Genomic DNA, 20,379 nt, shown 5'->3' on the forward strand with positions numbered 1-20,379 from the left:
AAAACATGTGAATGGGCAGTAACCTAGAATTAAATGTCTCATTTCGGAAGCTGTATCTTGAGGTTCAAAATTCAGAGCCCAATAAGCTTTGAACCGAAACCCTACCCATTTCACGGTTTAGGGTTTGGGTCTATAACTTGCAATGCTTCGATGTCTAAGCATGTCCAAGCATGGAGAATGTTTTCTAGGTTCTCGGAACACCAGCTCGTGTTGCCCGCCTATTTGTGTTCTGAGAAGCTGAACAAATTTCTCAAGCATGACATAAATCATCTACTTTGAACATGAAATGAATCTAAATGCACATCTGCTGTACCAGAAAAATGAAAAGGAACGAAAGAACTGTCAGCGAAACCGAAAATGTTTCAATTTCATCTATGGTGGTGTTATTGCTACACTGTAGAAAATCATAGAGAGTACATCAAAGAGAAATGGTACACATATTCTTATCCAAAAACCCTAATACATTGTGTGCATGAGATTCCTGGTAGAACAGTTTCCTAACAGTACAATCCTAACCTCTGAACCTAAACCCAAGTTTTCTACTTCAGTAGAGTTACAACGTGCCTAACCCTAAAACGGACATTAAAGCCGCAGAGTCCCGCCTCCTCACCATCACATCACCATCAAATTACCACCGATCTTGTTCTCGACGAAAACAGAGTACGTAAATTACTATCTAGTGTGTACATAAGAACTCAAAGCAGGCATGATGTGATCAAGAAGATACCAAGAATCATGGAATGAAATAGTCTAATTCCTTCCCCTTTTAAGAATGGGGCAAGAGCAGCGAACGCTTGGTGCTGGGAGGGACTATCATTGTAGTTTCCACCGTCATCATTCCCCTCACTGTTCGGTTAATGCTAAAGGCGGAAACTCCTCATCTTTCATCTCATAATTCCCCCTGGGCCACTAATCTGGTAAAATGATCAAACTCCCCTGTAAAGATAATGGAAAGCATCACAATACAATCCCAGTGAAGTGATAGGTCGAGAATAACAAAATGAAAAGGAAATCGCTCCGAATAAAATCTTCAGAAAAGTTGGCCACGAGACACTGCCATGGTACCCTGAACAACCTCCTTCCCCAAACAGAAAAAGGGATAATGTTGAACCAACTACCTTTGGAGGTGGGGTGAAGAAGGCTGATCAGGTGAAGATCGTTGAGTAGAGTCACCATGAAACCTTTGTTCCTCAAATACCCCACTCATCCGGCTCCCTTCATTTAGCTGTGCTTCATTCAAACCTGAGAATCCCACTGGTCCAAGAGAACCAAACTCAAGTTGTTCTGCAGGTGGCCCGTAGCCAGCATTATGATCATAAGGATAAAGCATGACAACAGGTGGCATGGAAGGTCCACTTGAAGATCCCCCACTGGGGTTCATGGTTGGTACCGGATACCTGCCATGTGCAACACTGGTCGAACCACTCTCTGTAGTGTTTGTGCGGATAGGACCATTTTGAGATTGATATGATGGGAATGAGTCCTGCCTATGTGAACTCCATGACTTTTCAGCTCGGCTCTCACTGGCTGCCAAACGGTCTACTCTGGAATTTGGCTTTTCAGCTTGACTGCGACTGTGGTTGCGCCCAGAAGCTCGTGACTTTGAATTGGCATTCCAGTTCCCTTCTCTGTCACCATGGTGGTCATTTCTATCATAATTGTAATTCCCCCTTCTTGTATTTGAAGGCCGGTCCCGTACAGAAACCTTCTAAAGTAATTAAAGGAGGTAAGAGAAATAATCCGATGGCAGGTTCTCAGTTATAATAAATCTAGGGAAAACAGATTCTATATCATGTTTAACCAAAGACGACTTAACTTTCTAGAAACCACATGGCCCAACAAACAAGATTGGTAGATGCAACATGCTTAACTAAAAAGAAATCTAAAATAATCATTAATAAAGGAACAAGTTTATATTATCTTACGGGATTTGGCAGGTATGTACCAGTCCCAGCACGATATCTTGGAATCTCCTCCGCATAGCGTTGGTAAACACCGGCAGGCCTGTTAGGAACAGACTGAAGAGGAGCAACAGGAACCATTCTAGGTCCATAACCCATAAGCTGAGTGTAGAGATTCATGTTGGCTGAAAGAGGTCTCCCAGGACCATCCCAAGGAAATCTTCCTTGTAAGTAACCAGGGGGCGCCATAACTGGTGAAGGGTGCCAAGAAGTTTGGTAAGACCGTCCGCATCGCAAATTCTGATAATGGTTAGGGAAGTCACTGTGAAGAATGTCAGACTGATGCTCTGATGGCTCAATAGGAGCAGCCCTTCCCATAGAGCTAGAAGTACTTAACACCTCAGGCTGATCAGCTCCCTCAGACGAATCAAAATTTTGACCAGAATCACTATTATCTGGTCCCTCTTCTCTGCTAAATTGGCTTGTTGATACACCTGAAGTTCCTGTTTCTGACGAGAAATAATTAAAAGGAAGCATTGTAACAAATGGAACCGGAGGCCCCGTAGGATAAAATGTAAACATTCCAGAATCATTTGTAGCTCTCTGTCGTGAGCCAGGACCTAAGAGCAATGGAGCAAAAGGTACCATTGAATCTGATCCACTCGTCTGAGTTTGTTCAAAACCGGCCATTTGATGCCCTGGAAAATGGAAGGGCGCAACAGGTTGAGGTCCTGTGCTTCTTTCTACCATTTCGGCACCTAAAGCTGTAGGTGAGGAATTCCAATCTCTGTTGTCATCATCTGCCTGGGTAGATGAATGTTCGGACACACTCTTACCTCTCCCATATGCAGCAGATGGCACTGCTGAAAGAGCACTTCGCCTACCACGTTTTTCCCTTGTTGACTTTGAGACCTTGGATGACCCTTCCCAAGAACTCTCAGAGGAGGTTTTACTTCTCACTGAACTTGCATGCGTGGCAGACCTAGAACTCACACTTCGATCATCAAAGTAAACCTCATTACCTCTTTTATCTTGGTACTGAAAATTATCCACATGCTCTTCCCCTCTTGTTGACTCTTGATTTTCTTTGGTAGACTTCGGTTGAGCTCGCACAGAATTTCCTGAGGTACCTATGCGAGATGATGGATGAAAGTTATAACCAGCTGAGGTTGACTGTTGCTTATCATCTTCCTGAAGCATTTCATAACTTCCATTATCAAGATCAAACCCACCAGTAGATCCCCTCTCTTGCTGATGCCAGAAATCATGCTCCGTTTCCTCTGAGTTCATTTCCACAGATCCAAAATTTTCATTACCAGGTTCCACTGAATCTTCGGGATTTGAGGTCAACCCCATGCCAGGGAAATAAGGGGCCAGTGACGGCGGAACAACACCTTGGGGAAATTGCATATTTGTGCCCCAAGGAGTCTCCATCAAGGGGAAATTCATAGGAACCATTCCACCCATATTTCTCTGAGCATATCCCATAGAAGCAAGAATGGAATGTGGGACTGGAAGCGGTAGGTGACCAGAAGCCAAATTGAGTGGAAGATGAACCTGCCCATTAAAACCATGAGCTGCAGAAGATGCCATCATGTTAACAAGATCTTGCTCCTCCTGGTGCATCCCTTGTGTCCCCGAAACAGAAGCATAATCGTCAGCAACGACACTCATGCCTGACTCATCAAGGTAGTTATTTGAATCAACAGCAGCATCAAGGCTTTGGCAGGATGAGATGGATCTAGTAGATGACGGATCATCAGTTGATCTATTTCTGTGGCTTGCCATACTATCAGAATCCAAGTTTTTCCTCCTGCTATTATCTAACCTTGCTGAAGTTTGGCCTTTCCCACTCTCTGGGGCTTTGCGCCTACTTTGAGTGGAAACTTCACCATATGTATCAGTAAGCTCAGGACTAGAGTGTGTCCTTGCAAATAGAAACCTCCCTCGTAAGTCATTCACCAAGTTATCAGGTTTAGCACTTCTCTGACCTTTATCAATGTGTGCACCCAGGTCGGAATTCGTTTCCTTTCTAATCATATCAGAGGATCTAGTGAGGTTTGTGTTCCCATGAATCCTTTGAGTTTGAGGATGAGTTACTGTAGACACGCTACTGTTACTGGATGTGCTTTCTAAAGGATAACTAGCATGCTGGGAAGGAACATTAATGGAGCCATGCATTCTCTCACCTTGAGTATCCTGACCAGAGGAACTTTCCTTTTTTCGGTTGCTTGAAATATTCCTAAGATTCTCAGATCCATGTAATTGGTCTGGATTTGAAGGTCTCAAGTGCCTCAAATCATTTCGCGGTGCATCAGGTCGATGACCACTCCCATGTCTGTCCCAAGTGTTTAGAAAAAACTGATTTACTTCGGAAAATAGATCCTCTTTGGCACAATCCAGCAATCTGGCCAGCCTTTTAGCCCCAAACGCAAATGCACTGCGTATCCTAAAGAAATTACCTGGAAATATACGTAGACATATATGATTCCAGCAACCAACAATTTGAACGGATAGACAATCAAGCCACAAAGTTACACCTTACAGGCAGGAAAGACAAATGAAGTACATATGTATAGTTGTGTGCAAACAAAAAAAAGGATTCTTTTGGTCTCCCGTGCAATAACCCCACTCTCTTAAATATAAGACATGTTTCTTCTATTTGAATGAGGCTATTTCCAAGTAAAAATTGCATATTGTTGTCTTCCACATATTATCATCCAAGTTCCACACAGCTGTTTTCAGCTATATGTTTTCATTTTCCAAAGGTTGCACTGGAGTTGAATGATTTATACCTCCAAATCTTTTGCAAATGTAAATGGACAGTTATTATTTATCAGATATAAAAGAGGCATAAACACAATAGCGACAAGGCACATTGTACATTTTCAGTGACAACAAGTGGAACCTATTGGGAGGTTAGCGGCACATACAAAAAGCCAACAGAAAAATCATGGTTTCATCATCTTCTGTTCTACTTCCAGTAAAGAGGAATCTAAATCAGGTTCTTAATTATTTGAAGTCCAACGTTTTTCAATTTGTAATACACATAGTTATCTCCCAAATAGGAAACACCTTGAAAATAAACTATTTGACACACTTGTAATGAGCGTGACCAATGAGTAAATAATTTATTTCTCATACCACAGCCCAATAAGATGTTGGCTAATTACAAAATAATAACTTTAGAAACATAAGTAAATCCATTAGAAAGAGCTATCCAAAAACATATATTTTGGAACAACATACCTTTACTAACACTACGTCCCAGGTTGTTGTTGATTCGCAAAGGGTCAATAACGTTAAAATGTTTGGAAACAAAAGGTTGGCCCTGATTTTCTTGACCACCAGGGAAGACGGCATACACTGAGCTACAGGCATCAAGAAACAATTTGCTCAGTAGTAACTCTCCACCATCTTTTCGAGGAGGTTCCGCTGCGACATGAACAATCACAAATTAACCCAGAAACAAAAAAAATGAGAAAATTGCGTTGAAGGTCAAAAGTTTACTACGAATTTTAAGCAAAAAATCAGTACCAGATACATCTGGAAGTGAACCAATGGGTACAGGACCCCATAGGCTAACACAAAAATTATCCCAGTCAAATTTACTGAAAAACTCCAGAAAACGATACAGGACCTGCACAAGCAAGGAAAACCATTCAGTGGATCCACAAAGAATAATGCCAACATAATAAACCAAGGTAACAAGATTACCTCAAGTGGTCCAGAAAAAGAGTTGTTGAAAACATGAAATATGTATAAAACCAAAGTTTCCAATGCGTAAGTTGAGATAAGTCCATGATGAGCGCCCAGTATTCGGCTCTCATAATAACACCAGGCCTTTATCAGTATGATACTGCGCTTGAACAAATGATTCTGATTTATCAAATGATCAACCTGCAGAAGTAGACAATACAATTAGTCAAAGCATACAAATGCTATTGACTGAAAAGTATACACATGTTAACAAGGTTATCAAATGAACCATTTACCTCCTCAAGGAAACAAAGGGTGCACAAGCCCCCGAGCTGATTGAATGATATGTCTACAACAATGTTTTCCACAAGGCACTTGATTATCTTAACCTGTAGTACAAAAATAAGTACTAAGGTTAAATCTAGTATCAAAAAAGCAAATACAAGATATAAAAGGAGTCAAACATAATAACAATAAAGAAAAAAAATTAACGAACATTGTAAAGATAATTAAAAAGGTAAAAGTATTAGTGATGCTTGGAGGAACTTACTTCTGCCTGAATGTACTGAACCTCTTTCACGCGGAATTCAGCATTCTCGTTCTTCTCCTCATTCTGAAGCATATCACGAACTTGATGGGCCCATGTGTCCTTCATATTTGGACTCTTACTGAAGGCTGTCAGGTCAATATCTCCATCAGGCAAATAAGTCTTGAGGGGTACAGACCCAAAAGTGAACACCTGCGCATATTTATAAACAAAAATAAATGCATCAATCATATGAAATAGAAATACTTATGCACCAGTAGAACAAGTTAACAAAAACTTTTCATAAACATAACCACGACCATTGGCCCAACTTTGTCACAACGAATGACATGCTGAAAAAAATCACTGGCATTATATATCATTTCCAAAGTCTCCAAAGTTTACACGGTGTGAGCTTCTACACACCACTCTGGCCAAACATAATTCATCTACCTCTTGGTTCTCATAAGCTCAAGCTACAAACTTGTGTTTTCTCCCTTCTCCTTTTCGAACCTTAAACTTCCAAAAAATCCTCATCCCAAAGAATTTATTGGTCTTCGCACATTATGTCTTTCGAAACTCAAAATTATCTGAGATATACAATATACAAACAATACTAACTTAAAGTACTTAACTTACGCATACTCTTCAAACACAATATCATGACTGATTTCTACCCTATAGAACTAAATGAGAATACTGCAGCAAAATTGTTACAGCACAAATTGAAACTAAAATGTAGTTACAGTTTTTGAAACAAACAAATATTATGTATACACGCAAGTCCCACCTGGCAGGGGAAGCACTTCATGATGAGCCGCTGCACATAATCGGCAACAGCATTTCGGCGCTTTTCGGATGGTGAATTGGGCTGAATGCAGGCAATAAGCTCTGCAGTTCTCTCCTCCGCCTTCAACCATCGCTCTGAGTCGAGCACTCGCATCACCGAGGCAGCTTCATCGGGCAATAGGCCATTCGGCAACAGCCCACTTGGTGGCTCTGCCCACCCCTCAAGTTCGCCCATGCAAGCCTAAGCTTTCCCTTCACTTCCACACCAAACAATAACCCTTCCTTGTACCCAAAAATCCCAAACCACCAGAGAAAAAAGAGAGCTAACTTCTTTCCCAATCCCAAAAATCAATGGCAACAACTAAATTACAAAAACACAAAAAATGAAAATCTTTGCTCAAAGGTAAACCCTTTCTCCAAAAAATACAAACGAATACAACCCAGATAGGAATTTTTCATGTGCTGCAGAAACACTAAACAATTTGGTATTCAGGGAAGGAAGATCATAAATTAGAATCCTACCCAGTATAAAAACAAAAACCAAAACATAAAATATCAAATCCCCAATCTGATGAACAAGGATGAAACCCTAGAAAAACTACGGGAGAATTGGGGGATTGGTAAGAAAAAGATGGGATTTTGGTGACCTAGAGGAACTGAGGAAACTAACTATTGGTAGTGTCGGCCAATCAGAAAATGGCGAAGAAGTAGAAACTCGGCGAAGCAGGAAAAGAAAAGCAACCCCAGAAAAAATGTGGGTAGAAAGGCAGGGATTAGATTGAATAGGGCTTTCAGGGTTTGATCAAAATTAGGTCTTTTTAATTTTTTCTGTTTTCAAAGACGGAGAAAATTTAGATTGGAGGTTGAGGTGCATTTGTGAGGGGTTTTTCAAATGAAATTTTATTGGAGAAGGAAGGGAGAGAGAAATTGAGGAGGAGAGAGACAGACCGAGGAGGAGAGAGAGAGCATATAAAAAAAATCAGAAAAAAAAAAAGTTTTTATTATAAGTGAAATTAAAATAAAATAAAATATGATTTGATGGGTTATATTTCATAATTTTAACGAAAAATTATCGATACTATTTATTTTAACGAAAAATCACATTTTTACATTAAAAAGTCAATCTTGATACTATTTATTTTACATTTTATTTTATTCTTATCGTTAAAACTTAAAATTTTCGAATCATTTTCATTAGTTTTCCTTATAATGATCTGGAATTAGTATGCTTCAATCCAGATGTGGTTTTAATTGGACTATGGCCTTCAAAGTGAGGGTGTTTTGCTATATACACCCAAAAAACTCATCACCACTAACTCCATCTTTCATCTCAAAACAATAATAATTTTCTAATACTACCCTTTTTCTAGTAAAGATAAAAAAAAATAAAAATCCCGGCTTTGCAGATGCCAACCTACCTTCGTTTCAAATAAAGAGATAAAAAAACAACTCAACATGCATATCAAATATGGCTTAGTGTTTATTTCACATGAAGGCTAGCGTAGCCTCCATTTTTCCATGGGGTTCGGCGATATATCTTAACCAAACCCAGTCAGCCTCTGCCAAAAGACGGAAGCTATACCGATGGCGTTACTAAATTACTAGAGGTGATGATTGCCCTCCATAGATCAAAAGTTTTAAATAAATTATTGGATTACATAATATTTAATAAAGATGAAAGCTATATCGATTGCGTTACTGAATTAGTATTGGTTTGGTATTGAGGTGCTTTTATAAAAATTGAATATAATAAAAAGCTAAGCTCAAAATGATGTTTGATAAATACTTAAAAACAGCTTATTTTCACAGCTTTACATGAAAAAAACTAAAAACGTGAAGCAATAAAAATCAGCTTATTCTCATAGCACAATAAAAACAGTATTTTTTCAAAGCACATTAATAGTAAACCAGCCCTTACTCGAGGTGATCATTGCCCCCACAAGTTTTAAATAAATTATGGGAATTACATAATGAACTGGTAATCTGCACATCAAGCCCTTCCTTTAATACAAATAGGCAAAGTGTAAAATTAGGAAGTTAGGGAAAAGTTTTCAGGAGTTTTGGGGTGTAAATACCAATTTCTAAGCCGTATCCAAATATACAAGACAAAAAACTAGGAGTCCAGCAAGCCCATCGTGACCAAAATAGTCCATCCCCAAAAAGCCCAGCCCAGTTACAAGGTCAGCAGAGCGGTCCCCATTCTTCTCTTCCTCTTCTTCTTCTTCTTCAAAACCCTTCTTGTTTGTGGGGGGTACTCCAAAAGCAAATTCTGGGTGCTTCAGGCAGAGACTGCAGCGTCACGCCCAAAAGGTTTGAACTTTGTTATGAGATTCAGAAGCAAATTCTTAGTGTTTAATCAAGTTTTAAATTTTGATTAGGGTCCCTCTAATTAATTTCAAATTGCATATTTATACTCCAAATAAATTCTGGGTTTATTGTCTTAATCATAAATCTCATACCCCACAAACTCAAATCTCCATCTATGTACTGAAATATTTTTACTTCTGTTGTTATTAATTCAACATTTGCTACCACCGGCAAAATGGTTATGGTAATTACTTTGGGAGGATTAAGGATGATTTCTGGGAGGATTAAGAGTAAATCTTTCATGTTCCTTATGGTAGAGCAAGTGGTTGTGAAACTTTGCAAACTTTTAGATGTTTGTCAGCTTAATAATTGGGATTATTCGAACCTTGAAAAAGGTGCGAAGAATATTTAGGAGCTAGGGATGCTAAGCAAGAAGAGGGCAAAACCAAAATGTTAACTTGGGAGACTTTTAGATTCTTGTCAGTTGGATTCGCAGCATTAGGGTATATAGACTAAGACTGTGTTTATAAAGCGCATGAACCCGGTTATATGAACTCCTTTCGGTTTTAGCAGGAAATAAAAGGATCAATTAGTTAAAAGAGAAGTCAAGCTTGATGTGTATTCAACAATTAGCTTTAGTATCCTATGTTGAACAGGTCTGTATTGGGAAGTGCCAAAAACAAAATCAGCACATATTTGCCACTCAATACACGGATCTTCAATGTACATATATATTTGGTTTGGAATGGGCTCAAGGATTCATGCGTCTTCCCTTCTATTTCATATGTTTCCCAGGAAAGAAACAGTAATTTTGCAGGACTTTTTCACCAAAATGGTAAGGGTTTACTGATTTAGTAATGAGAAACCACATGATGCAATGAATTGTGAAACCTTCAAATTTCTTTCTTGTTTTCTTCGATAAAGTTTAAATTTTCACTTTGTATTGGTTGATCCACTTTCTTTTGAGTTGAACTTTGTTTTCCACTTTTTATTAGTGTTGGTTGATTTCCATGTATGAACTTATGACTTTTCTCTATTTTCTGGAGTTTTTTTGGTTAATTTATAAAGTGAACTTTGTTTTCCAGCAGCAGCCATAAAACGAGGAATTCAGAGCTACCTCTCAAATCCTTAGTTTGGCCACTCAGCTCCAATAGGCTCAAGTAGCGGCAATTGACCTAGGCCTTGGAACTGTACTTTGTTCTACGTCCTTTGGTTGCCTGCATTTCTTTTCTTGTGCCTACATGGCGGATTCGGGTGAAAATAAAGAGCCTGGAGAAGGTATTTTTTGTTCTTGATGAGTTTTATTTATATGCTTACGTTGCATATGCTATATACACTGTTCATAGCTTTTTTGCATTTACAGTTTGCAACTTCTTCCGGAAGCCATCAAGGAGGCAGAACATTAGAAAGCGAAGGACTGATGAAGATGACGAGGAGGACGATTCAAAGTCTGGGACATCCTTATCAAACCAAAGAAAAGCCCAAAAGTCTGATGGCAAGCTGTTTTTTTCTACCGGACCCTCCAAGACCTCTGTATCTGATGACAGAGCAGTCTTTGAGTTTGAGTCTTCAAAAGAAATCCAAGTTGAAAATGATAGCAGAGCAACAGCGACTATGGAGACTGAGACTGAGTTCTCCAGAGATGCACGAGCAGTTCGCGAGAGAGTTCTCAAGCAGGCAGAGGAGGCTTTGAAGGGAAAGGGCAAAAGTACTGGCAATGAAAAGTTGTATAAAGGGATCCATGGATATACTGATTACAAGGCTGGGTTCCGAAGAGAGCTAACAGTGGCCAGTGAGAAAGCAGGAGGTGCACATGGGCCTCTCAGGGCTTCTGCTCACATCAGGACTTCCACGAGATTTGATTATCAGCCAGACATCTGTAAGGATTACAAAGAGACTGGTTACTGTGGGTATGGAGATTCCTGCAAGTTTATGCACGATCGTGGGGACTACAAGTCGGGCTGGCAGATGGAAAAAGAGTGGGATGAAGCAGAGAAAGCAAGGAAGAGAAAATTAGCTATGGGTGAGGATGATGTCGACGAGACTGAGGAAGATGACGACGACGAAGATGATGGTGGGTTGCCCTTTGCATGTTTCATCTGCAGGCAACCTTTTGTTGATCCTGTAGTAACTAAGTGCAATCATTACTTCTGTGAGCATTGTGCACTAAAGGTGACCTCTCTTAACGTGTCCATCTGCATTCTCGTTGTTGCAGTAACTTTACGACATTCAGTTATGGTTTTTGATTTATTAATCAAGTGTATCAAGTATAACAGGCTCTTTCTGTTTCCATGTGTTTCTTTCAAGTATTTTTTTCTAACCATATGCTTTTCATTCACAGCATCATTCGAAGAACAAGAAATGCTTTGTCTGCGACAAGCCTACACTTGGCATATTCAACACAGCTCATGAGATACGGAAAAGAATGGCTGCAGAGGGTAAATAGCTGCTACTACTTATTGCTTTCTTTGCTTTGAAGTCATGTGGCAGCATTAATTCTTCGCCTCTACCTCCTTTGGTTAAGTGTTGAAGTGAGAGTTCACTTTTCATTGTATGATAAAATTTAGAAATGCATAACAATTGTGGCAAAGCTAGTGGAAAACTTTATTACTCGCCTTTGCTAATTGGAATTAATAGTCAGCTGTATTTGATTTGGTGGTGGTGTTGGAATTCATGCTTGTGCTTATTTACTCCTCCTTGTTTAGTATTAAAGAAAATTACAATTCTGTGCTCCCAGTTGTAGTACCCTTTTGACTGACCCTTCACAGGGACTGGAAAATTTACATTTTATTCAGGGCGAGTCAAGGATGAGTTCATAGATACAGAGACGGTTAGGATGTAAGAGATGTACACGAAACAGAGAGAACGAACTAAGTCCTCTACTTATTTTCTTATGAACATCCTCTATATGCACCACACACAAAACAATGGTTTTAAACTCCTGTGAGTATCTCCTTAGTTGCCAACCCGCTGCTCTCCAGATTACTTTCATGGTTCCAGGAGTGTGGAGATGGTGAAGTAAGTAGCGGCCACAATAGATTCTTTTCTTTTCTCACTTTCCGAACAGCTCTCCTTGTGTGTTTCCTTAGGACTTCATTCACAGCCTTTAGATAGTTGCTTGAGTCATGGTCTCTTAGAATTGTACCGTCTGAACCATAAGCTGTAGGATCACTTAGGGTTTCTAGTGGATGTGGAGAGTTCAAGAAAGTCGTAAGGACACTTGAAGAGAATCCACGTTGGGTCTTGTCCAAAGCATAGAGGGCACTCCCCGGAGGAAGTAGAGGGTGTGGAGGAGATTCATTCTCATCAGGTTGGAGAATAAATAGTTTGCCCATCGGAGAATATAATATTTTCTGCATAGAAACACACACAATAAGAAGTGAATTAGAAAACTTGCCCTAAGTAAAAGTTCAGTAGATAAGTTATCGATATCAAGTTATAGGTTTTCGTATAACATTTTACTGCATAGTTAAAGCCTTCTGCGCAAGAATAATATTCTCTGAGGTTAAAGTGGTAAGTTGCAGATGAGTTTAAAGCCATAATTTGTGATGGTATGATTTAATGATGGTGATACTTACATTTTTTATTAGACAAGGGTGTGACCGAAATGAATTTAAACGCTTGAGAAGTGTGGCCACATAGTTAGGGTAGTTGCAGGAGAAGGCTCTAGGGACGATATCTCTATGCATCATCACGGAATGGATTTGACCCTCATCCACTCCTAGTCTGTCGAGTACTTTCTGGCCTCCACAGAACACAAATGGTGAGCCAAATGTGACAACTGGCCGAAGAGTAGAGGGTTTTACACACTTCCTACTCAGCAGCATCAAGTGGACTAAGAGAGAGAGGCTTCCTCCAAGAGAGTGGCCTGTAAACTGAAGCTTCGCTCGCTCACCATGTCTATTCAAGTGTTCAGTTATTTCTGGAATAAATCGCTCGTACATTCCCTTCGCTGCTTCGTAGATTCCTCTGTGAACAAGCACATCTGTCCCCTGTACAAGAATATGAAGATGTTATGACTAATCATTTTCCTTCCTTCTGAAACAGTAGCAAGGGTGGTATCTGTATCTATGCTTACCTCGAATTTGGTAGGTTCGAAGAACAGGTTTGCCTGCCAGGATGCGAGGGAGTCGGAACCCTGCAGGGAAGAACAATTTGCATGTCAAAGCATTTACAAATATGTTATTCGGTATCTCTTTCTTTCAGAAATCAAAATGATTTTGCCACATGAAATCTGTCTATTTAATCCCACATTTGGATTTGAAAGGCTGTTGTAGAGCTATTATCAAACACAGATCCAGAGGGATGAAGGGGTAAAAGTTTACCTGAATCACGAAACAACGAGTATATGTGCTGGAATCATCACAGACAAACCATTCACAAGGTGAGGACTGGAGTGACCGAAGGTCCTTTGCTGTTTCTTGTTTCTCCTTTTCCCCTGCTGCAACCACTGCTGTCATTGTTGACGCTGCCATGGAAACTGCCACCTCTGGCTTATAGCTTCGAGGTGAGTACCCTCCTTCCTCTCGTGAATTTTCGCCATCACCCTCCTGCTGCGATTTGGGCCCGAGTGAGAAGCTGTCCTGATTGCGTGACCGCACATAAGATGCAGCTGAGGCAGCAATATTGTAAGCAACAGCAGGACGGCATGGACGCTTCTGCCCAGCTTCTACAGCTTTCTCCGAACTGGATTCACTAGCTACTTCGGCAGCTTCAGGTACACGATTCGAGTTGTTATCTAGTTTTGCTTTGATTTCATCTTCGGCCTTCTTCTTTAGTGAAGTTGTTACTAATCGTAGGCCATAATATCTCTTTATATAATTTTCCTGCACATGAATTAGAAGTATGAATTTATTTATCGTGCTTGAAATATCGAAACTCAGTTCGTGCGTTATGCTGAACAAACACATACCTTGATTTGTGGCATCGCATAGGCCAAGTTGCACAAGAAGGATAGCTTCGAAAACAGCTTGGTATCAGACCATGGAACTCGAACCAAAAACCTCCGGAAAAATTCAGGACTGGTTTCTCCCCCATCGTCTTCTGCAGTATAATCCACCGCACAACCACCCTCATCTCTGCCACATTCACAATCACCATTTTCACCCGCTTCACAGACGCTGTCTTCATCCGCATCGTCCTTTTTCTGCCTATCCCTCCATTTACTTCTGATTTCCACAAGTCGCTCCACCCAATTTGCTCTTTTGCTCTCCTCCTCACTGGCGCTCTCCCCAGAGGTCTCCTTACTCATGTCCTTCGCCTTTATGCTTGTATGATTACTCGTGTCTGGATCAAACGAGAATGATCTCACCAAGTTTGGGAGAATGGAACTCGAAAACTGAAACGAGAAAATCCCCGAACGGCTGTTCTTTAGTTTTGGTTCTGTTGCTGCTGCGTGGATACGACTGATGCGGTAACAAAGATGGTTGTCGGAATAAGACCTCCGCATAGTAGCACGACGGTGAAGGTCTTGGTTGGAGTTAGACCGGCGGAGACCGTTGTGCTCTTGGAAAACGTCTACCGTCGTGGCGGAAGCCGGAGAGGTAGGAATAGCTAGTGAACTGCATGGCATGATTGCACCAAAAACGCAAGTAATGAAGAATTTTCCTGAAAAATATTCAAACTTCCTGTTAACCAACAATGTGCAACTCTATCGCATAAGAAGCTTTGAGGGTTCAGAACTCAGAATTTATTTTTTATTTTTTGGCTGAGTTCTTGAAAGCAAATCTGCTTATGGTAATGGACTTTTATAATCACACACTAATCAGCTCCAACTCCTCGTTAACAACGGATACACTGCGGAATTACGTTTTTGTGCACAAGGATAATTCCCAGTCTTCGAATAATGCATTTTATGGTAAGGGTTTTGAAGTCATTTGACTTGCTACTTAGACAAAATGTAGCTTTAATCTTGATAAAAAATACAGTGAAATTCGAGGAACATAATAAATCCATAAATTGTATATGTTTAGCATTTTAAGTATGATGTTATTGTAAACATCGAACGCAGCATATGTATTATAAGTTGGACCAAATAAGCATATAATTAAGGTAAAAACCACATGCCTAGGGACAATAATATCGGGAAAAACCATGCAACTTTTTATGCCTAAAATGAGATTGCATTGGAGCAAATAACGGCCCGGTAACGTCTTGCAAAACAATTTTTGAAGAACTGTTTTATAAAAACGAAAACGACAATTTTTTTCTTTCTTTCTATGATTTGAGAATACACATAGTTTAATTCGAGAATGATTGCTGAAAAAAAAAACATAGAAAATGCGTATGGCACTAATATCTAAAATGTCAAAATAAATATAAATTCGTGTATGGTAGCAGTGGTGCGGTGGTGGCAGCAATGATGGTTGGAGTGACGGTAGTAGTGAGGGCAATAAGGTGGAGATGGCGGAGGTGGTGATGGCCATGGTAAGGGTAATGAGGTGAAGATGTGGTGCTGGTGGCCGCAACGATAAGATGATGGAGGTGGTCATGGCCATGATGGCGAGAATGATGGCGGTGGATCATCTGGTGGTGGTGGTGGTGGCAGCAGAGGTGCATGTGGTGGTGGCCATGGTGAGACAGCGGCGGTAGTGTTGGTTGTGGAATTAGTGTGACAGTGAAGGTGGTGGTGCCCATGGTGGCAAGGGTGATGGCGGTGTAGGATATGGTGGTGGCTGCGATGGTGGTGGGAGGTGGTAATGACAAAGATGGTGGTGGTGGTGGTGATCATGGTGAGACGGTATACAATGTTGTGGTCGTGGTGGCTACAGTGATGGTGACATACATGATTTTATCTTTTATGAAATATTTTTTTTTTATAATGTATAAATATTTTCTTTTCTATTATTTTGAAAATTGTCCTTGAAAAATAGAGAAACATCAATTTGATGTTCTACAAAATTTAAGCTAAATATTGTTTTCTGCATTTTTCTTTTTCTGAATTTATTTTAAAAAACAATTTGTCAAACACATTTTTTACCCGTTTTTGTATCTAAAAACAAAAAATTATTTCAGAAAACGTTAACGAACGAGCATCTTGAGGATCATAAATTCTAAGTTCCGTGAATATGTTACAAACGATCTTGAGGATGAACTCCTCCCCATCCATTGAGGAGCCAATTCCTTTTAAAATTCAGTCTCTAACATGCCCAAAAATTTAGATTCTGATTAAAATTCCCTATAAAACACTAATTTCGAGATTACTATTATTTTCAAAATTTCCTATAAAACGCTAACGTCAAGATTCAAAATAGTCAAATAGGTTTTATTACTATTACTTTTATTGTTCTTGCCACCCCATACACGGTTTGTTTTGTTCAAATCCAAAAAATTTAAAGTTTGTTTGGCAACCATTGCGTTTTTTTAATTTTTAATTTTTTATGCTTGAAATACGATGGAATATATGAGACAAAAAAAAAAAGGATGAAGAGAGTAGAGAGAGAGGAATAAAAGTAACGAAGAAAAAAATAAAAACAAAATCTCAAAAGTAAAAAAAAAACACCGCTTTTTGGTTTTCATTGTTTTGTATTGAACATGCATTCTTCTATAACTCTCGTACCATTCTTCATGTGCTCTTCTTCATTCTTAATTTATCCTAATTCCTCATTTATCCTATATATATCTTTTTTTATCAGACTCTTGCTAACACAAAATATAACAAAAAGATGAAATGATTATCAAACGAACTTTTACTTTCTCATTTCTTAAACCCCTCAAGACCAAACAAACCATTATTGAACATCTAGTAAGTTCTGCAAATCTCACGTGTCCTCACTTTATGGAGATGAAACCAAAACACAACAACCATGATGTCTTTGTAGTTTGTACTTGGAACCAAAAACGGTTTTTGGTACTTCAATCGGATATTGATTTCAATGGTTTTACCTTGGCTCACGCGATTGACAGATTATCACCAAACCCTAGCTTTAACCCATCCGCCATGCTCTGATCTGTTTAGGAATCGCACCTCAATTATTTTTCTAATCACTTTTCCCCTTAACATCTTCAGCCAAAACAAACTTGTAATTTGTTTTGCGTTTGGAATTCTAGGACATATCTTCTAACTACTTTTCCTCTCTATATTATCGTAATTAATTAGTTAATTAACAGAAGCTTAGAGCCGACAGTGTTATTAAAAACAAGCTCATAGACTCAAAACTCTAATTAGTTAATAAATCACAAATTACTAGAACTAGCTAGAGTCATCATAATTTTTCTCAGATTAATCAACGATCGATGTGAGACAAATGACTTGACACTAATTAAAATGATGTCTTCACAAAACAACAGGTCTCGGTCATAACAAACATCTGATCATCTCAAATATAACGATTTTTGAAAGACATGTTTCTGGTTAATGTAACAAAAACGAACAAAAGTAGCCAATTTAACAAGAAGTCAAGAAAAATGAAAAAGGTCATTCTTCGAAAAGATATTACAGAATCGAAGATAGAGTGGCCTCGTTAAAACCTTGCCGGAAAAAACACTAGCGGAGGAAAATCCAAACAAAGAAAACGAAGGTCCCGAACACTCTTTATGTAATAAAAAGAAAAGGGTTCCCAAAATTCTTTATGTACTAAAAGAAAAAGGGTTTTTCCTCCCACCACCCCCCCCCCCTTTTCTCCTTGAAAAATGTGGGGAGGAATGAAGCCAATGCACTTATAATTAACAAGTAGAAGAACCCAGAAAAGATTAGAGATTAATTACCTCAAACAATTAACCCTAGCCTTCAAATGTCCTCCATAGCATCCACATTGTGAGGGAGATAGAGGACTGAAAGAAGCTCTAACAATGGAGGAGGATCGCCATTTGTTTTCAGCCAGCCAACTGGAAATACCTGAAATTTTTCTGCAGTGAAGAAGTGCAGTACTGTATATCAAAACGGAATCTGGACTGGGACAATATTATAAATAATCGGGTTTTTGGGACTAAATTTTTTCATGTTGCCCTTGAATTTGAATGTGGACTGGTTCTTCCTTTTGGGTTCTTAATGTTTCTGCAGAGAGAGAGAGTAAGATCTGGCTTTTACTATAATTGGAGGTTCCGGTTTTAATGTGTTTAGGGTAGGGCGGTCCAGAGATTTTTTAGGCCCGGGGCAATACCCAAAAATGTGCCATAACTTCATATAAGAAAATTATTTATTTTCATATGTAAGACATCGATAAAATTGTACTTAGAAAAATAGTTCAAAGACAATAATTTAGAAACACATAAAGGCTAATTTATTTTGTATCTAGAGAAGGAAATCAAAAAACTCCGAGCTTACATGTAGATAGACGATGAGTTTTGTTTTCCATATGAACTGTTAAAGTGTTTTTGTATAAATCGTGAGGTATTTTTTCTTATTTACCAACCTTGTCAATATGAGACTCAAAAAATAATGATGTTTTCGAGTCTTTAATTAATATGTATAAGTAATGAATGGGCACTAAATTAAACATTTTGATGATACGTCATATGATTTGCAAATTTGCTCTAAGAATTTGGTCTACATATTACTCTTTGTAGAAAATTAGACTTGAATTTCAAACGAATATTTAAAAATAGTAACCCACATAGCTTGTCACATCCCGCCTGGGCCAGTCACGTCTTGATTTAGGTCGGGGTGTGTCATAGCTACTAGCTAGCAACTAAAAATAAATTAATAACCAAACAGATATTCGTAAAAATTGAAAAGAATAAACAAACATATAGCATTTCGAACTTTGAAAATCTTGTTAATTTTAAACAACAAAAACCATTGCTTCTAATTAAACTTCTTGATCATTTAATCAAATTTTATAAATTTATACTCTTATGAAAATAAATTTGTAAAAATTGAAAAGTAAATAAGCACAATTAATGTTTTGTACCCAAGACCTCTTCATTATTTTCAAATGACAAAACCACCACCTCCAGTTTTCTTTATCATCAAACCAAATATTATAAATTTATACTCTTATGAAAACATATATAAATATACCACCCTAATAATTTTGATGCTCAATTTTTTTAAAACCCTAGACGGTCGCTCTGCCCGCACTAAACTTGGGCCGGCCCTGTTACAGAAACAGCCATGAAGACTCTGTTCACGTGGAATTGTGGAATTCAGGAGCTGACACCTTCGAATCAACTTTTTTATGGTCCAAAATACCCTTGATTCTTTTTTCTTTTTTTTTTTTTTTTTTCATGTTCGTTCATGCTCCCTCTAAGTGTAGGGGTTTCTAGAACTTTTTTCTCAATAAGTTTTACATCTAAACACAGTAGCAAAGCTATGGGGGTTCATTTTTTTTATTTATCAAACGATAAATTTATTAAAATAAATTTTAGATTAGTTAACAGACGAAATTTGAACAATTGTCATGGTACAAAGACAACATCTATTTTTAATACTACGGTAGATGACCATCCGCAAACAAAAAAATATAAAAAATCGGTTTGGGTCACCTCAATGGCTCGGCTTTGACTTTCACTAATCTTGTTCAACGTTCAGTTTTGACCACAGTATTTAATATCTTAAAATATGTGATAGAATGCATTTAAGAGCATCAAAGTTAAAGGAAAAAAAAAAAAAAATTAAAGAACCGTTTGATAATTATTTCATCTTTTGTTTTTAATTAGTTTTTACATTTTTGAAATTTAAAAATTAAAATCTTATTTGGTACCTATTTTTAATTTTCAGTTCTTTTGTTTTTTGAAAGTTAAAAATTAAAAATAATTACTAAACAAGATTTCACATTTTAATTTTATTTTTTAAAAGTGAAAATAAAAAACTACAAATTAAAAACGAAATAGCCCTAAAGAAATTAGGCATGTTAATTGAAGGTCGTGAGGTTTGAAGCTTATCGTACTTCCATTGTGACAAAGTTATGGCTCCGTCCTATCTAAACAAATGCATTTTTGTAAACACTAACCTATACTAATGCAAAGCCCCTACAAAATGCACATAAGTTATAATCAATTTCATGTCTCTTTTATATGAAAAGTCTAAAATGTGATTAGAAAACATGATACAAACCATGACATTGTCTACCATATTTTTCTGCTTTTTAAAAAAAAAAAATTGTAAAGCCAAGAAAACAAGAACAATGTGTTTAGTAATTAGGGGTATTTTTGTCAATTTAGACCCATAGATTCATTTTTCACCTGCGAGTTGGGAGAAGTGAATATGGATCCTCT

The 20,379-nt window shown here is 38.3% G+C and overlaps 3 protein-coding genes across 4 annotated transcripts; 1 reads left to right on the forward strand and 2 right to left on the reverse strand.

Moving 5' to 3' along the window:
* Positions 1-340: 340 nt before the first annotated feature.
* LOC103929335 lies at positions 341-7,866 on the reverse strand. Its single transcript, XM_009338522.2, has 9 exons — positions 6,917-7,866; positions 6,151-6,339; positions 5,897-5,989; positions 5,619-5,801; positions 5,439-5,541; positions 5,151-5,336; positions 1,926-4,363; positions 1,119-1,708; positions 341-936 (listed from the first exon to the last, which is right to left on the reverse strand). Exons 1-9 carry the CDS (start codon positions 7,148-7,150, stop codon positions 927-929), a joined length of 4,026 nt encoding a protein of 1,341 aa, XP_009336797.2. The 5' UTR covers positions 7,151-7,866; the 3' UTR covers positions 341-926.
* A 1,205-nt stretch (positions 7,867-9,071) lies between these two features.
* Positions 9,072-11,876, forward strand: LOC103929337 (zinc finger CCCH domain-containing protein 1). 2 transcript variants are annotated; one of them, XM_009338525.3, is made up of 4 exons: positions 9,072-9,225; positions 10,311-10,500; positions 10,586-11,394; positions 11,564-11,876. In XM_009338525.3, exons 2-4 carry the CDS (start codon positions 10,464-10,466, stop codon positions 11,666-11,668), a joined length of 951 nt encoding a protein of 316 aa, XP_009336800.2. In that variant the 5' UTR covers positions 9,072-9,225; positions 10,311-10,463; the 3' UTR covers positions 11,669-11,876. The 2 variants fall into 2 exon arrangements, with proteins under 2 accessions (XP_009336800.2, XP_009336802.2); XM_009338527.3 differs by having other exon boundaries at positions 9,083-9,225; positions 10,308-10,500.
* Positions 11,877-12,030: 154 nt separating this feature from the next.
* LOC125469155 (phospholipase A1 PLIP1, chloroplastic-like) lies at positions 12,031-16,137 on the reverse strand. Its single transcript, XM_048566221.1, has 5 exons — positions 14,135-16,137; positions 13,548-14,048; positions 13,301-13,360; positions 12,801-13,214; positions 12,031-12,575 (listed from the first exon to the last, which is right to left on the reverse strand). The coding sequence occupies exons 1-5, from the start codon at positions 14,792-14,794 to the stop codon at positions 12,156-12,158; spliced, it is 2,055 nt and encodes a 684-aa protein (XP_048422178.1). The 5' UTR covers positions 14,795-16,137; the 3' UTR covers positions 12,031-12,155.
* Between the last annotated feature and the right edge of the window lie 4,242 nt (positions 16,138-20,379).

This window comes from the organism of the source record quoted next, unplaced genomic scaffold (assembly GCF_019419815.1).
Source record: "Pyrus x bretschneideri cultivar Hongxiangsu unplaced genomic scaffold, Pyrus_bretschneideri_v1 Contig40, whole genome shotgun sequence".
In the NCBI taxonomy this organism is placed as follows: Eukaryota; Viridiplantae; Streptophyta; class Magnoliopsida; order Rosales; family Rosaceae; genus Pyrus; species Pyrus x bretschneideri.

What these genes read in the sequence shown, in the direction of transcription:
- LOC103929335 (XM_009338522.2), bottom strand. Translation starts at nt 7,150, where the DNA reads ATGGGCGAACTTGAGGGGTGGGCAGAGCCACCAAGTGGGCTGTTGCCG. An exon ending in TGAAGTGCTTCCCCTGCCAG is followed by an intron (nt 6,340 to 6,916) that starts GTGGGACTTGCG and finishes AAATATGCGCAG; the next exon opens with GTGTTCACTTTTGGGTCTGT. An exon ending in TTCAGTACATTCAGGCAGAA is followed by an intron (nt 5,990 to 6,150) that starts GTAAGTTCCTCC and finishes TTTGTACTACAG; the next exon opens with GTTAAGATAATCAAGTGCCT.
- LOC103929337 (XM_009338525.3), top strand. Translation starts at nt 10,464, where the DNA reads ATGGCGGATTCGGGTGAAAATAAAGAGCCTGGAGAAG. An exon ending in AAATAAAGAGCCTGGAGAAG is followed by an intron (nt 10,501 to 10,585) that starts GTATTTTTTGTT and finishes TTGCATTTACAG; the next exon opens with TTTGCAACTTCTTCCGGAAG. An exon ending in GTGAGCATTGTGCACTAAAG is followed by an intron (nt 11,395 to 11,563) that starts GTGACCTCTCTT and finishes TTTCATTCACAG; the next exon opens with CATCATTCGAAGAACAAGAA.
- LOC125469155 (XM_048566221.1), bottom strand. Translation starts at nt 14,794, where the DNA reads ATGCCATGCAGTTCACTAGCTATTCCTACCTCTCCGGCTTCCGCCACG. An exon ending in TCGAACCTACCAAATTCGAG is followed by an intron (nt 13,215 to 13,300) that starts GTAAGCATAGAT and finishes ATTCTTGTACAG; the next exon opens with GGGACAGATGTGCTTGTTCA. An exon ending in ACCCTTGTCTAATAAAAAAT is followed by an intron (nt 12,576 to 12,800) that starts GTAAGTATCACC and finishes GTTTCTATGCAG; the next exon opens with AAAATATTATATTCTCCGAT.